General features: G+C 44.9%; 1 protein-coding gene across 1 annotated transcript in view; it reads right to left on the bottom strand.

Moving 5' to 3' along the window:
* The window catches only part of RXRA (retinoid X receptor alpha), a 289,592-nt gene that overhangs the window by 62,512 nt on the left and 212,317 nt on the right, over window positions 1-14,763 (bottom strand). Inside the window, exons 3-4 of the mRNA XM_036751476.1 lie at window positions 10,301-10,451; window positions 6,038-6,217 (exon numbers count right to left, since the gene is read on the bottom strand). Of these exons, the coding sequence (XP_036607371.1) occupies window positions 6,038-6,217; window positions 10,301-10,451 (331 nt within the window). The remainder of the gene's footprint in view (window positions 1-6,037; window positions 6,218-10,300; window positions 10,452-14,763) is intronic.

The raw sequence follows: 14,763 nt of genomic DNA, 5'->3' as shown, positions 1-14,763 counted from the left end.
AGTTCAAGTTCTTTCTCCAAGAATTTGGCATGCTCCCAGGAAAGAGAACACAGCTGTGGTTCTTCCTGATTAGCAGAAGTGGGCACTAGTGGGTAGGATGAACCATTCACTGCCCTATAGTCTTGTCTCCCTAGCAATCAGATGGCCTCTACTGGCCAGGTAATAGGATCTAGACCTGGAAAAGACCTTGGAAGCCACCTGGCCCAACCCCTTTGTTTTATGAGGAAACTGAGGCTCGGTGAGGTTTAGCCATTTCCCTCAGGTCACAGAGACAGTAAGCATTGGAGGTGGGATATGAACCCATATCCTGACACAAGAGCCAATGTTCCTTCCACAGTACCATGCTGCCTCAGTAGTTTTTAATTTCCTCCAAGGTACTGATTTCTTTTGAATGCCTTTTTTTTCACATTTCCATTTCTCCCTTGTCCATGGCATGATCATGTTAAAAATTATGGAACCTAGGGTGCCACCAGGGACCCATGAGTAACCTCTGCACACAAGGCATGAAGTCAGGCTACATAAAGACTATGATTTGGGAAATAGGACAAGTTCATAGGATGGTCACAATGGTCACATATTTATATGCCATTCATGAGAAATGTCATCACTCTATACTTGAACTAACAAAACCTTTATACTACCCTTAGTGATTAGGAACCAATAAGAGGATACTTGCACATTTGCTAAGGACCAGCCAAGAATGAGAAGAAGCTATTGGATTCACTAATCTGGCTGAAAACTTCACTCTGAGACTCTAACACTGGCGGGCATATTATACTGTTCCCCCATACCGGGCCCCTCTCTTTGTCACCACATGCAGGAAGACCTACAAAAGAAGAAGCAGAACTGGATGTGGGCGGTACATTTTTTAAAGTAATTGTGAATCCCAAAATGTATTGGCTAGTATGGGGGCCCACAGTCATCCTAATTTATAACAATGACTGCCAGGTGCCGCCCTTTTTTCCTTTTTACTTCATGGCAAGAGTCCCTAATGCCAGGTCATGAAAGGTAATGGACCATGGCATCATAAGCTGTCATGGTCCACGGAACAAGCTCCCCACAGGCTGAACAAGCATCCAGGTGGGGAAATTCTTGGAAGGTTCAAGGTCGGAAAGCTCCCTCCTTCCTTCCCTCAGGTGGGGTTCATGGTCACATAGACTCCCAGAGATAACCAGAAGAGCATCACTCACATTTCTATAGCACGTTAAGGTTTATAAACCACTTTTCTCACAAAAGCTCTGCGAGGTAGATAGTATAAGTTATTGCTCTCTCTTCTCAGGAGATGAAGAAGCTAAAGTTTGGTACAATGAAATAAGCAACCAGCAACCAAATATTAGAGCTGGGATTCAAAATCGGGGCTTCTGACCCAGAATTCAGTATGTTTCATGAATGGTTAGATAACAGGACCGAGGTTCTGATGACATTCTCATCAGCCAAACAGGTCACAGGGCCCCCAAAATAGGATTCAGGACAACAGTGGGAGAAACTGTGTGTACCCAGTCTCAAACACAGCTTCCCTCTGTCCTGGTTTTTCACCATTAGCTAGCTTAGGGTTCTCTCTTAGGGCTGGGGATATAGAGAGCTTTTCCAGGCTTTTGGATCAAGCTCTTGCCCCACTATGGTCACATGGAACAGACTCCTGGGCCTTTTTACTGCTAATTAGCCATTTCCTATGGGACCCATTGAAGTGAGCTGGCAACAGGCAAATCGAACACCTCAAGTGAAACCATTCCTCATTTATCAACATGTGTCATTCCACTTCCTCCAGCCTGTTCCTTTCACTGACTCCACACACCATACTCACTTTTTCCTCTGGGACTTCATGCAAACCATGACCCTTAATGAGAATGCCCTTTTCTTTTTCCCTGAGTCTTTCCAAATCTTGCCCTTCCTCCAAAGCCCAGTCAGTGCAAGCCCTATGTTCTCCAAGAAGCATTGTCCAACCCACACTTAGTCTAACCCAGTGATTGGCAAACAACTACTGAAGCCCAAATCTGGCCTGTAACCTATTTTTGACCTGGCCCTAGTCAAGAAGGAATTTTATAGTTTTATAATGTATAAGAAATTCTTAGTTCATGAGGCAGGATGGATTGGGGAGGGGGTGAGGTGCTTAGTTTGCTGACCCTGGCCCTTTTACACGTTGGCATGGATGTCTCCTAGGCATCCCAAACTCAACATGTCCAAAAGAGAAATCATTACCTTCCCACATACACAGCCCTAAAACCCACACTTGTTCCAAACTCCTTTATTTCTGCCAAGGGCAACATCATCTGCTTCCAATCAACCCTGGAGTCATTCTCAACTCCTCACTCTCCGTCTCTTTATACAGCCAATTCATTTCTATCTCCAAAACATTTGAGAGAGAGAGAAACACAGAGACAGACTGACAGATATAGACACAGATAGATGACAGATACAGACAGAAATATTTATAGCTATAGATATATACATATATTGATATATATATATATATATATATGTATTTATAGATACAGGCAGAAATATCTATACAGACCGATGGCTAGATAAAAAGATAAAAAAGACAGACAGACCTGTCTATCCATCTATCCACCCCCTTCCCTCCACTCACACAGTCATCACTGTAGTTCAGGTGTTCATCACTTCTAGTCTGGACTACTGCAGTGACGTTATAACTGGTTTTCTTGCTTCAGATGTTTCTCCCTTCCTGTCAATACTTCACACAACTGTCACAGTAATTTCCTAAAATCTAGAACTGACAATGGCACAAAACTCCAGTGACTCCCTATTACCCCCAGGATCAAATATCAACTCCCATTTAGTATTCAAAGCCCTACACAATCTGGCCCCAACCTACACTTCCAAATCACAGTGTGGCTTATCTATGCACTCTTTGGTTCAGCCATGCAAACCTATCTGCTGTTCCTTGCACAAAACACTTCATCTCCTATTTCCAGGCCTTTGCATGACTTGTATCTCAAGATTCTGCATACCAGGGGTATTTCTAGTCTGGGCTTATGACTCCCAAAAAGGTAGTTAGTTGGGAGGGCATCCCAAGGATCTGATCTCCATTATCAAGAGGCTGAGGTCCTCAAGAAACCCAGTCAGTCATTAAATCAGTCTCACTAGGTACACCTCCACCACCCTAAGTCAAGTAGTAGGTTTGCGTTCAGGTTTTAAGGGTACATGTGCTGGGAGGGTCAAAGGAAGCATCAAGTATTCCACCTCTCTGCTAAAATTTTTCTCCATTAGCAAGAGTTTGAGGTCCTCAAGCCCATCACAGCATTGAATGCCAGGCTTACTGTGCACCTCCTCCATCCTAGGTCAATGTCCCACATGCCTGGAATACTCTCCTCCCTTACCTCTACCTCTTGGAATCTCTGGCTTTCTTCCAGATTCAGCTTAAATGTCACTTTCTCAGTCCCCTAGCTGTGAATGACTTTACCCCCTGAAGTTACTTTGTATTTCCCCTGTTTACATGTTGTATAGTCGTCTTCATTTATACATTGTCTCCCTGATAGAATGTGAGCTCCCTGGCTTACTCGAAGGCAGGCACTGTTGTCACTTTCTGTTTATATCTCTAATGCCTGGCACATAGTAAGTGCATAATAAAGGACTGTTCACTGATAAGTCTCCTGACCCTCAGCCTGGTAGTGTAGATAAGATTCAGACACAAATAACTATAATACAAAGTGCAGTGTGATTTAATTTAAAAAAACTTAGGACAATAATCCCCCCCAAAGTAGCATGACACAGAAGAAAGGGTGCTGGATTTAGAATCAAAGCACCTGGATTCAAAGGCTAACTCTGATACTGACCTTCTGGATCACTTTGGGCATGTGATTTAACCTCTCTGAATCTAAGCTTTCTCTTCTACAAAAGGATAGGGCACAACTATATGACTTCTAGGGTCCCTTCTAGCTCCCAGTTTATGATCATATGATCTTCAGATATGCTCCCAAACGTTAGGGGTGCTTTGAGGAGGAAGACAGCTCTTCTAGGGAGGAGGATTCCTTGAGAAGGGACCCTTAGAGGACTTAGAACCCCTGGGAAAATCTTTAGCTAAGAAGTGGAATGTGTGATTCTTCAGTGCTTGTCCCAGCAAATGTATAATCACCAGCCACCCAAGAAGCCTGAGCACAAACTCCATCACTTGACCTAGGATGGGAAGTTACACTGTGGGATTGGCATTCAATGCTGTGCTGGGCTCCTTGAAGACCCTGACCTCTGTTGATGGAGATCAAATCCTTGGGGTGCCCTTGTAATTAACTACCTCTCTGGGACTCATTAGCAGGCTAGATACGCAGAACCTTGATGTACAAGTCATTTCATAACCCTGTCAGAGATACCTATGCACTAAGAAATTCTCTAGCTAGGAAGAATCCAGGGTGAACATTTTACCAAACATTGGCCCTTCTTTAAAGAAAAAAATAGGGCCTGGCAGGCCTGAATGAATACAGTGATGGTGCCCGCGGCAGTGACGCTGACAGCCAAGGAGGCTGTGTCAAGAGAAAGGAGACGTGACTCAGGACCAGACAAGGTTCACTAAGTTGTTGCTTTCTAACCATAACCACGCTCACAACCAGAGCAGACCTTAAAAGGAAGCCGATCAGCAGCAGATGTCCCAGACTGAGGTTTTGGGTTTTTTCAAAGGGCCTCAGAACAATCAAGGTTGAAGAGAGACATCTGCATCGAGTAAAAACAAAACCCTGAAAAAAGGAGGGGAAAACCAACCACCCCAATAATATCTACAGCAATGAAATATCATCTGGGAGTCAAAGGTAGATGACTCCACAAATCTAAACTCAGCAGCTGATGGTAGGAGAGCCTGGGGCTGGGCTTTGGTTCTACTAGAAAAACTCAGAACACACAGAAGACTTTTAGCCAAGGAAGAAAATTTAAGGGAATGTGAGGAGATTTGGGCTCTGTTTCTGACTCTGCTACCAGCCTGCTATATGTGTAACTGTGGGGAAGTCACTTCCTCTTTCTGGGATTCTTTTCCCATCTATAAAATGAAAGAATTGGATTAGAACATTGCTAAAGTCCCTTCCAACTCTGAAGCTCTATGATTCTATGATTAATGATTCCTATCTGAAGGGTTATTATGTGAATATAGGAGCAGGGTTATTTCATGTCTCTAGAGAAGGGGTTCTTAAACTGGAGTCTGGGATTTTAATATCATTGGTTTCCTTTATATTTTATTTTATACATTGAAAAATATTATTCTGAGAAGGAGGTCATGGGCTTCACCGATCTGTCAAAGGGGTGTATGACATAATAAAAGTTGCTAGAAGGTGGAAGGACCACAGGTTGAAAGGTACAGGGATGCTATTCTCCGCTCAGTATAAGGCTGAACACTCTGTAAGGGCTATTCAATGATGCAATGAGTCTCTTTCAGTAGGGAAGCCCCCATCTATGAGGAATACCACAGAAGAGATTCCGGTCCTAGGTGAAAGGTGTGACAGGATGATTTCTAAGGCTCCTTCCTCCCTCTAAGCTTCTGTAATTAAAGGGGAAGTGGGAGACAGAAGAGAGGAAATACATAAAAATCAATGCAATGTGAAGTCTAAAGGAAAAGCCCTTTTCCACTTAACCTCTTCTTCCACTTACATCATAATCTGAATAGATTTTGAGCTCCTTAGGCACTGCTAGGATTTGAACCCAGGTTCTCCTGTTTGCCACACATGTGATTTAATTAGCCAAGCAATGCATCACCCCAGGAAGGATTTCAAACGCTTGGTTTGAAGTTGTTTCTGTTTCTCCATGTTCTGTTCCCTGGAGGTGCTGAGGTATGACAAAGGGTCCCAAAGCCAAAAGGCAACAAGGGAAAAGAAGCCAGAATTCTGGATGACCCACAAACTAGATAAGCAGGTCTCAGAAAACTGGGAGCTGCTCCCCTTCATGTGATCCCTTCCTAAGAAATCTCCAACAGTTCTCACTGGGTCACTAAAGGTACATGATGAAGGCCACTTCTCCCTTGGCTAATCTAATTTAACATTGTGTGGAGTGTTGGCTCAGAGACAGCCCATAGAGGCGTCCTCGGCTTCCCTCATCTTACCTTCTCGCTTCATGCCCATGGCAAGACACTTCTGGTAGCGGCAGTATTGGCACCGGTTCCGCTGGCGTTTGTCAATCAGGCAGTCTTTATTGTCTCGGCAGGTATAGGTGAGGTCCTTGCGCACTGTCCTCTTGAAGAAGCCTTTACAGCCTTCACAACTGTACACACCATAATGTTTACCTGAAATGGAAGAGCAGAGACACCATTCAACTCAATGAACATTTATTAAATGCTCATTATGCATACAACCCTTTCCTCAGTAATGTGGATATAAACCTGAAGAAAAACATAATCCTTGCCCTCAGGTGCTTACAATCTACTGGAGTAATTCTAACATATATGTAGAAAGCATAATACAAGGTGGAAACATGACTGGAAAATTTGAGGATGTAGGAAATTGAGCAAGGTTTGACTTAGGTAATGCCCTGATGGACTGTTATATGGTTGCAAAAGAATACTTTTAGTTGGCTGGTGAAATGTTGGTCATAGAAGGTTTCACAGCAAAGGTGATACCTGGGCTGGACTCTGAAGGGAAAAAAGGATTTGAACACGTGTCATTGAGGACTATGCTTCAGTCATCAGAGATGCTCTGTGACAATTCACAACATCAGAGAGAACTTGAGATAGGAAGAAGATGGGAAAAGAGCACACTCTGGCTCTGTTGCTGTTTAGTTGTTTCAGCCAGGTCCAGGTCCAAATTTTCATGACCCCATTTGGGGTTTTCTTGGCACAAATACTTGAGTGGTTTGCCATTTTCTTCTCCAGCTCATTTTACAAATGAGGAAACTGAGGCAAACATGGTTATGTGACTTGCCCAGGGTCACATAGCTAATAAGTGTCTGAGGCTGAGTTTGAACTCAGGTCTTCCTGACTCCAAGCCTGGCACTCTATCCACTGCACCAACTGGCTGCCAACACACCCTGGCCAAAGAAGAAGTAAAGGGGAGGGATGTGAAATAAGCCTGGAAAGGTAGATTGAAGCCAAATTGGTAAATGACTTAAATTTCAAGGTAAGAAGTTTATGTTTTAGCCCTTAGGTAACAGGGAACCATGACAAGTCTTAGAAAATCAAAGTAATATCACGTATCCTGGTTATTTTGCCTGCTGGTGAAGGGATACACTAGAGGCTGGGGAATTAGGAGACTACACTCATTGCTCAGGAAAGATGTTATATAGACCTGGACTACTGAGTGGACACGAGGGAACAGATGTAAGAATTATCCTGCCAACAGAATCCACAGGACTTACCAACTGACTGGCTGCGAGGAGAGACTGGAGAGGGAGTGAGAAGAGCCGAGGATGCTGCTAAAGTTTCGAACTTCTGAGTTTTGAGGAACAAGAAAGAATCACGCCCAATCTCCTTTAGATACACATTGTGACATCAAGAATGTCAGAGCTGAACAGGACCTTAAAGGTTGTCTAGACTAACCCCCTAATTTTCCAAAGGGAAAAACTGAGGCCCAGAAAAGGGAAGAAACTTGCTTAATATCATACAGTGAATTGGTGTGAATCCAGGTCTCCATCTAGGGCTGTTACATCAGTTAGCAGGGGGAATTCCCATACACAGTCTTTTCTGCTGCCACTCCTCAGTCTAACACCAAACTGTAACTCTAGGCCCTCCAGAGTCTGACCTCAATCTATCCGTCCAATTACGTCTGGAGAGGCAGCACAAAATAGTAGTTAAGAGTTTTGTACCCAGGAGTCTTTGAATACAAAACCCTCCTCTGTGACCCTTATTAAATCAGTGGTCCTGAGATGGTCCATTAACTCAGGGGTCCTGCAGCTTAAGCCACCTAGATTCTCTGAGACTCAGGGTCCTCATCTGTAAAAAGAGGGGACTGAAACAGATGGTCCCAAAGGTCCCTTCAAGCCTTAAAATCTATGATTCTGTGATTCTCCCACCCCCACAAATGGAACATCTACCCTAGCTGGACTAGTCTCTTCACTGGCTACCTACCAGCCTCAACATGCCACAAGCTTTTCCGGAATTGTCACCTCTCTGTTTATCTAAGTCCTTACCTGCTGCAGAATAAAATCAAGGCTTTAAGAAACTATGCTGTGTGCGCACACATGAGTGTAAGTGTGTGTGTATGTGGCGGGGGGAGAGGGAGAGAGAGGGAGGGAGGGAGAGAGAGGAGTGAGGAGAGAGAGAGAGAGGTGGGGAGGGGGGAGAGAGGGGGAGGGAGGGAGAGAGAGGAGTGAGGAGAGAGAGAGAGAGAGGTGGGGAGGGCGGAGAGAGGGAGAGAGGGGGAGAGAAGGGAGAGAGAGGGAAAGAGAGGGGGAGAGAAAGAGAGAGGAAAGGGGGAGAGGTGGGGGGGAGAGAGAGAGAGAGGGAGAGAGAGATCTATGTTAGTGGCAATTCTATGGATGGTCACATGATGTGGTATCAGAGGTTATCAGAATCACACATGCATCTGTTTTTGTTTGAATCCAAGTGTGAGGAATGTATAGTGTGCAGGACAGAGCTAGAGATGGATATAGGGGCCATGTAAGAGAATATATATACATAAATGAGAAAAGTCTGTGTATATACACGTACATTAGCAAGTATGCAAGAAATGTGTACAAATAAGTATCTGTATGTGTGTAAGGCCTAGTGAAAGGATTTCAAAAGAGGGGAATTAGCCAAATGAAACTGCCTGAGGCTAGGGCTGCCTGATAAATGGTATCATCATCACCTCCAATTTCCCTCCTGAGCACCACTGCCTCATTCATGATGAGATTCTGGGTTTTACAGCTTAGCTGGCCCAGAGGGTTATCAATCTCTGGATGTAAGGTGGAGGAGGGGAGGGAGGAAATGGGGGAGATGCCTAGAGGCCATGTCATCAAGCAGTCCACTGAAGTTGGGGAGGGCCAGGGTCTCCTCTCCTGGGGAGGGAGGGTCTCCTTAGGTCACTGTCTCTATGGCAACACCAGACCAAGTCAGAGACAGCTTCTAAAAGGCACCCTCAGGCTTCTTAGAGACCCATGACACGGATGCAGGGAAAGGAGTAATAAGCAAGCGGAGATACCTAGGGCCAGGTTCAGGCCTCAAATGAGGTCTGAGATGCCTTTAACAGGGAACAAAGCATTATGATCCACAATGAGGAATCAGGAAGCAAAGAACACTCTATTGAGAGTCAGGAGGCCCAGCTCTTCTACTGACTGGTCATGTCAACTCTCCAGGGCTCAGTTTCTCCATCTGTTAAATGTAGTCACTTCAAGTTTCAGCATTCTATGTTCTAAAGTCTAAAAGAGTTTGTTATCACACTCTCTGAAGCTCCTCTATGAAAGGGAATGATGAAAGATGACCCTGAGGTCCTGGAGTTTCTTCAGCTAGCCAAGCTTCGATGACAAGCAATAGATTCCAGAACCCACTAGAGGCAGATGATAATCCTGGTAGGGGAACGTGCCTAAAAGGCAGGTGAGCTCATTCTGGTACTTCAAGAAGGCTTTTAACAAGACTTGGAAACAGTAAGATTTGGGGCTCAAACAAGCAAAGTGTGTTTTCTTGGGCAGAGCAGCATTTGGGGGTCACAGGACCTGGGTTTGAATCCCTGCTCTGCTATTGGGCAAGTCATTCCATCTCTTTGAGCCTCTGTATCTTCATCTTTAAAATAAGATTTACACAAACAAGCAACATAGCTTGGAAAATAACATTTTAAACAAAAAGCAAGCTTAACATATTAGAGATTCATGATTTTACACGTAATCTCTTTTTTCTATTCTACATTGTACATGGAAATATTTCCTTTCGGTGGAGTGTGTGTGTGTGTGTGTGTGTGTGTGCTAAATTCAGAAATAAAGAGTGTTAGAATTTGTGGCTTCTAAAGTGCCTTTTCATCTCTAAATCCTGTCATTCTATACACTTTCTATGATGCAGAAAGCAATTTTTACCAGAAGAGTCTATTCCCTAAACATCCTGGTTCCTCCAGGTTTCACTACATTTTGGTGATATCTGGACCGAAGGCAAGGCAGGGGTTGCTGAATTAATGGGAGGATCCAATGGGCATCTCTGCAGCCAGAGTTGGAAAGGAAACATGAGTCTAAAGGGTAGGCTGAATGATGTTCAAGATGGAGAACCACTGAGCAGCTCTGCTGTAAGCTACAGACTGTAAGCTCCAATTCTAGTATCTCCCCTAGTGCCTAGCAGAGTGCTCTGCACAGACCTTAATCAGTGATTCTGGAATTTCACTGAGTGACCCCATGCTGACTTTCTCCCCCATACCCAGACTGGGGGGGTCTCCCTCCATCTCCGGAACAGCTCTCGTCTGGAAGCTTTTACCTGAGGAGCGGTCCCCACAGATGGCACATATGTGCTTGGTGAAGGAGGCCATAGTTCCTGAGGGATGGGCGGGCACTTTAAGAACTCCATTGAGCCCAAGGGGTGGCTTAATGTCTTCTGTGCTGCTGACGGGGTTCATTGGCGAGTTGAGCTGGGGGGGGAAAAACAGAGGGTGATGTTAAGATGACGTCCTATGAAAGGGTGAAGAAATTCTGCCATACCCATTTCCTAGACAGCTATCTCCACCTGAACCATCAGCTACATAAACAATAGCTTCCGTCTGGTTAGTGCTTTAGGTTTTACAGAATAAAACCTCACAACACAGCCATGAGATAAATTGGTCAAATACTGCTGTCTCCATTGTGCAGATAAGGGACTGAAGCCAGGATGACAGGATTTAGCACCACAAGGGACCCCAGAGACCATCTCTAGTCCAGTTCCTTCATTTTACAGATAAGGAAACTAAGGAGCACAGAAATTAAGTGCCTCAGTCAAGATTAGATACGTACTAAATAGCAAAGCCAGGGTTTGAACCAAGGTCTTATTCCAAATCTAAAACGTTTTCCACTGTACCAAAAGCTCTGATTAAATACCAGGTGTATGCAGAACACTTTGCTCTGGGCTCCGAGTGATACGAAGTATAGATATGACACTGTCCCCACTCTCGCAGAGCTGACCCTTAAACCAAGCTGCCCCACACAAGTCTGTCCTGTAAAGTGCACTTCTCATATATTAAAGTCTATAGAAGGATCTTAGACATCAGCATTCTGTTTTCTCTTTCCTAGAGGGGGTATATTGGGGCCTTAATTCAGCTCAGTCTCATTCCTTTCTTCCTTACGAGTCATTCTCCTGGAGAGTCCCTTTCAGGATATAGGGCTGACAACGAACTGATTAACATCCAGGTCACAGGACACGGAAAGTTTAATACTCAGTGGGAAAAGACAGAGGGTGGGGGAAGGAGGCAGAGAAGCGAACAGGAGGATGAAGAGTGGGTTCTAGATTCAAAGATGTGGATTGACTACTTCATCCAATCCTCATGCTGTACCTCAATTCTGGAACCACCATGTTCCACCCACCAGGAAGGGAAGCGTGGGAAATTCACTCTGTTGCTGTAGCAACAGAAGAGTGACAGGGCAGTTTTGATTCCACTCACCATCCTGGCTCCCCCCATCTGATACAGCCTCCGCCTCTTAGAGCTCTCAGCATATCAATGTACCAACTTCCCCACCCCTCAACAATCTCTGGCTTGGCTCTTACCCTCCACTTCCCCATCCTGTCTCCACTAACATTTCTGCTGAGCCTCGTCCCATTCGGAAGTTCCCCCTCAGAGGGCTGCCCCCCTTCCCAACAGACACCAGGGAACTTGCAAGAGACAAATATTTGTTTTCTTCTCCAAAATACTCTGTTCCACACCCCTTGAGGAAAGGAGAAACTCTGAAACACTTGTAAATGCCATGGGAATAACAGATCTTGTCTGCTGTGTACTTCAGTAGCCCCAGAAAACCTGACTTCTCAATCTGGGAAATCCATTTGCCTTCCCCAACAAAAGCTATGCCCCCTTCCTCCTTTCTGACATAACAGGAAGAGAAAAAATAAGTTCCTAATATTGACCACTGGCCCTGAAGAAAACACACTCTCCTTTATGCTCTGGAAGAGAAAATGGTTTCTAACCATCCATTCCAAAGTCCTGTACTATATGACTGGGGCCACTCTTGGAGCTCCACGAAAAAAGGGTTGGCCTACCTGGGGAGGCAGGGTATTCTCCATCACCAGAGATGTTCAAAAAGAGGCTAGCTTCCTGCTTGTCAGAGACTTAAAGAGGGGGTTCACATTTCTGGAAGGAGCCTGGATTAGAAGAACTCCAAGATCACAGACCACTTCTGAGAATCCATGAGTGCAAGATGCTGCTACAAGTTACTAAATATCTCTGGGCCTCAGTTGTCCTTTTGATGGAATGAGGAACTCACAGCTGTTCCTAGTCCCTGCAAGGCTGTTTTGAGGTTAAACTGTCCTAGAAAGTTGGCCTGGGTTGAGTAGAAAGAAGCCTGCCTGCACTATTGCCTGTTGTAAGAGGAAAGGTACACTATATTATATGAAGATCTGACTTGAGGTCCTTAATGAAGTCATTGTCCCCTATACTCTATGTCTGGGGCTAGTTCTACTGCTTATTAGCTATGTTACCCGGAACAAGACATTTCAACAATCCAAGTCTCAGTTCATTCATCTATAGAATGAGGATAATACTTGTAGCACCTGCCTCCCAGTTTCTAGGTATACACTGGGCATACAATAGGTGAATAATAAGTGCTTGCTGCTTGATGGCCTGAAGGAAACCAAGGGAGCTCGTAGAGCCTCTTCCTTTTAAAGCACAAGTCTCATCATGTCATTCACCTGCTCAAAAACCTTCAATGCTCAAAACAAAACACACATTTCTTGGCTTGCCATTCAATACCCTTCTCAACTGGGCTCAAATCACTGGGCTTGGGTTCAAATTCTGGCTCTGACTCTTCTACTCCTGTGACCTTGGTTGGATAAGGCACTTCACCCTCAGGGGTCAGACTAGATGGCCTCAACATTAACTTCCAGCTCTAAGCTGATGATCCTATGAGCCTTACCTCTTCATTCTTATTTCACAATATTTTCCTTCACAGTCTGTATGCCAACCAAACTACTCTAGTAACTGTTCAGCAACTCTGTTCTGCCATCTAATATCTCCTTGTATCCCTCTGAGCCTGAAATATAGTCCTTCCTCAACTCCAACTGTTGAAATCCTTCCCTTCCTCAAAGGCACCACCCTCTTTAGGGGCTACCTCCTGCCTTGGCAGTTCTCTAAGCATTATCCTTGAACCCCTGGTGGTACCCATGACCTTGTCATGGGGTCTGCAAGGCCAATACCATTTTTGTAATAATACTAAGACATTATTTTCCTATTCAGACAGCAACTAGACATCTGTGTGATTTGCAGAGAATAGGTCTCCAATAGTTTTTAAGAGTGTAAAGGGGTCCTGACACCAAAAAGTTTAAGACCCTCTCTCACTACTTCCCCTCCTCTGAAAAATGAAAATGTTCTTCTCGTCTAATTTTTTTTTTTTTTTTTTTTGCTACAGCATTGTCTAAATCAGGCCTCCAGGCCACAGGTTCCCCACCCTTGGTCTAAATCTTTTCCTTGTCCCTACTGCACTCTATCTTGTATCATATTGCAATGTTAATGGGGGGGGGGGGGGGGCATAAACTCCTCCCCACCCATTAATAGGCCAGGAGTGGAGCCCATTAAAGGAAGCTTGCTTGCTTGTAGGAAGGCTTGCACACCTTTTGTTAATAAACTAATTAGGCAATGGTTCTGGTTGTGATGCCTTCTGGCTCTGAGCCTATTAGCTGAAAGAGGTGAGCTTTTGCTTTGGGGGCTCGCTTATGAGAAAGATGTGATTCCCTGGTAGAGATTCTGAGTGGCCATATGTTCAGAACCCCACCCCCCGCCCGCCCCGACTCCTCAGAGGCAAAGGCTCTCTCTATTCAGTGGTGGATGTAAAGCTTTGTTTCAGGCAGTAGAGCCCTGTCTGTTGGTCTTTATTTCTCTTCTTTGTATTTCCTGTCTGTATTTTATGTGATCAAAAAGATTGTTGACCCCAAAAACAGCTATCTTTCCTTAGTAAAGCAGATCTAAGAACCTTCCCTAGCAGCCATCCTGGGTATCCCAGTGTGGTTCCCGTTACACATACTTAATTATGTGTGTGCTATATTCTCATCTGGTAGACTAGAAGCCCCTTGAGAGCACACACTGTCACATTTCATTGTCATATCCCTAGCGCAAAGCCTGAGAATTTAACAGGTTTTCGTCGACTGCGAATCGGCTCTGCACACTCTGCTTTGGAGAATGCTTTGGAATGGTTGCTGACGGAGCCCCTCACTAAGGGTTTCACTCCCCATCCCCACCCCAGTCACTTTGCCCCAGCCTCCCTGACGCTGTCCATGGACCACGACTCAGCAAAAGCTGAGGAAAAGGCACTGAGTCAGCTCAGTGGAGCAAGCAGAAGAACTCGCCCACTGTTTCCTCTTTCTGCGGCTACCCTGAAACTTCAATGGGGCAGTGTGCTGGAGCCACACTCTCTGCTTCCTTGTCCCCACAATGTGTCCTAATCCCTTACCCAGACTAGCTCTGGCCTGGGAAACAATGGAGCCAACTCCCTAGCATTGGGACTGAAGACGTTTCTGTGGCTCTGCTGGGTCAGAATGCTAAGAGCTAGGAGGAACTCCCTTTCAACATCAGAGAGAAGCCCCTATTTCTCCAAGCATTGAGTAGAATTAATCTCAGGCCTCACTATGCAACAGGGAGCCTCAAGGAAGGAGCAGAATGGGGAGGGGGCAATCTCTCTTCCCCAAAAGAGGAAGAGCAGGTGACATATACAGTTAGGCTCTATCTCCTGTTTCCAGATACCAACAGGACCCAACTCCTACTATTATTT

The sequence above is a fragment of the Trichosurus vulpecula genome, chromosome 3, assembly GCF_011100635.1.
Source record: "Trichosurus vulpecula isolate mTriVul1 chromosome 3, mTriVul1.pri, whole genome shotgun sequence".
Classification (NCBI taxonomy): Eukaryota; Metazoa; Chordata; class Mammalia; order Diprotodontia; family Phalangeridae; genus Trichosurus; species Trichosurus vulpecula.
This window is presented reverse-complemented; position numbering and strand designations above follow the sequence as displayed.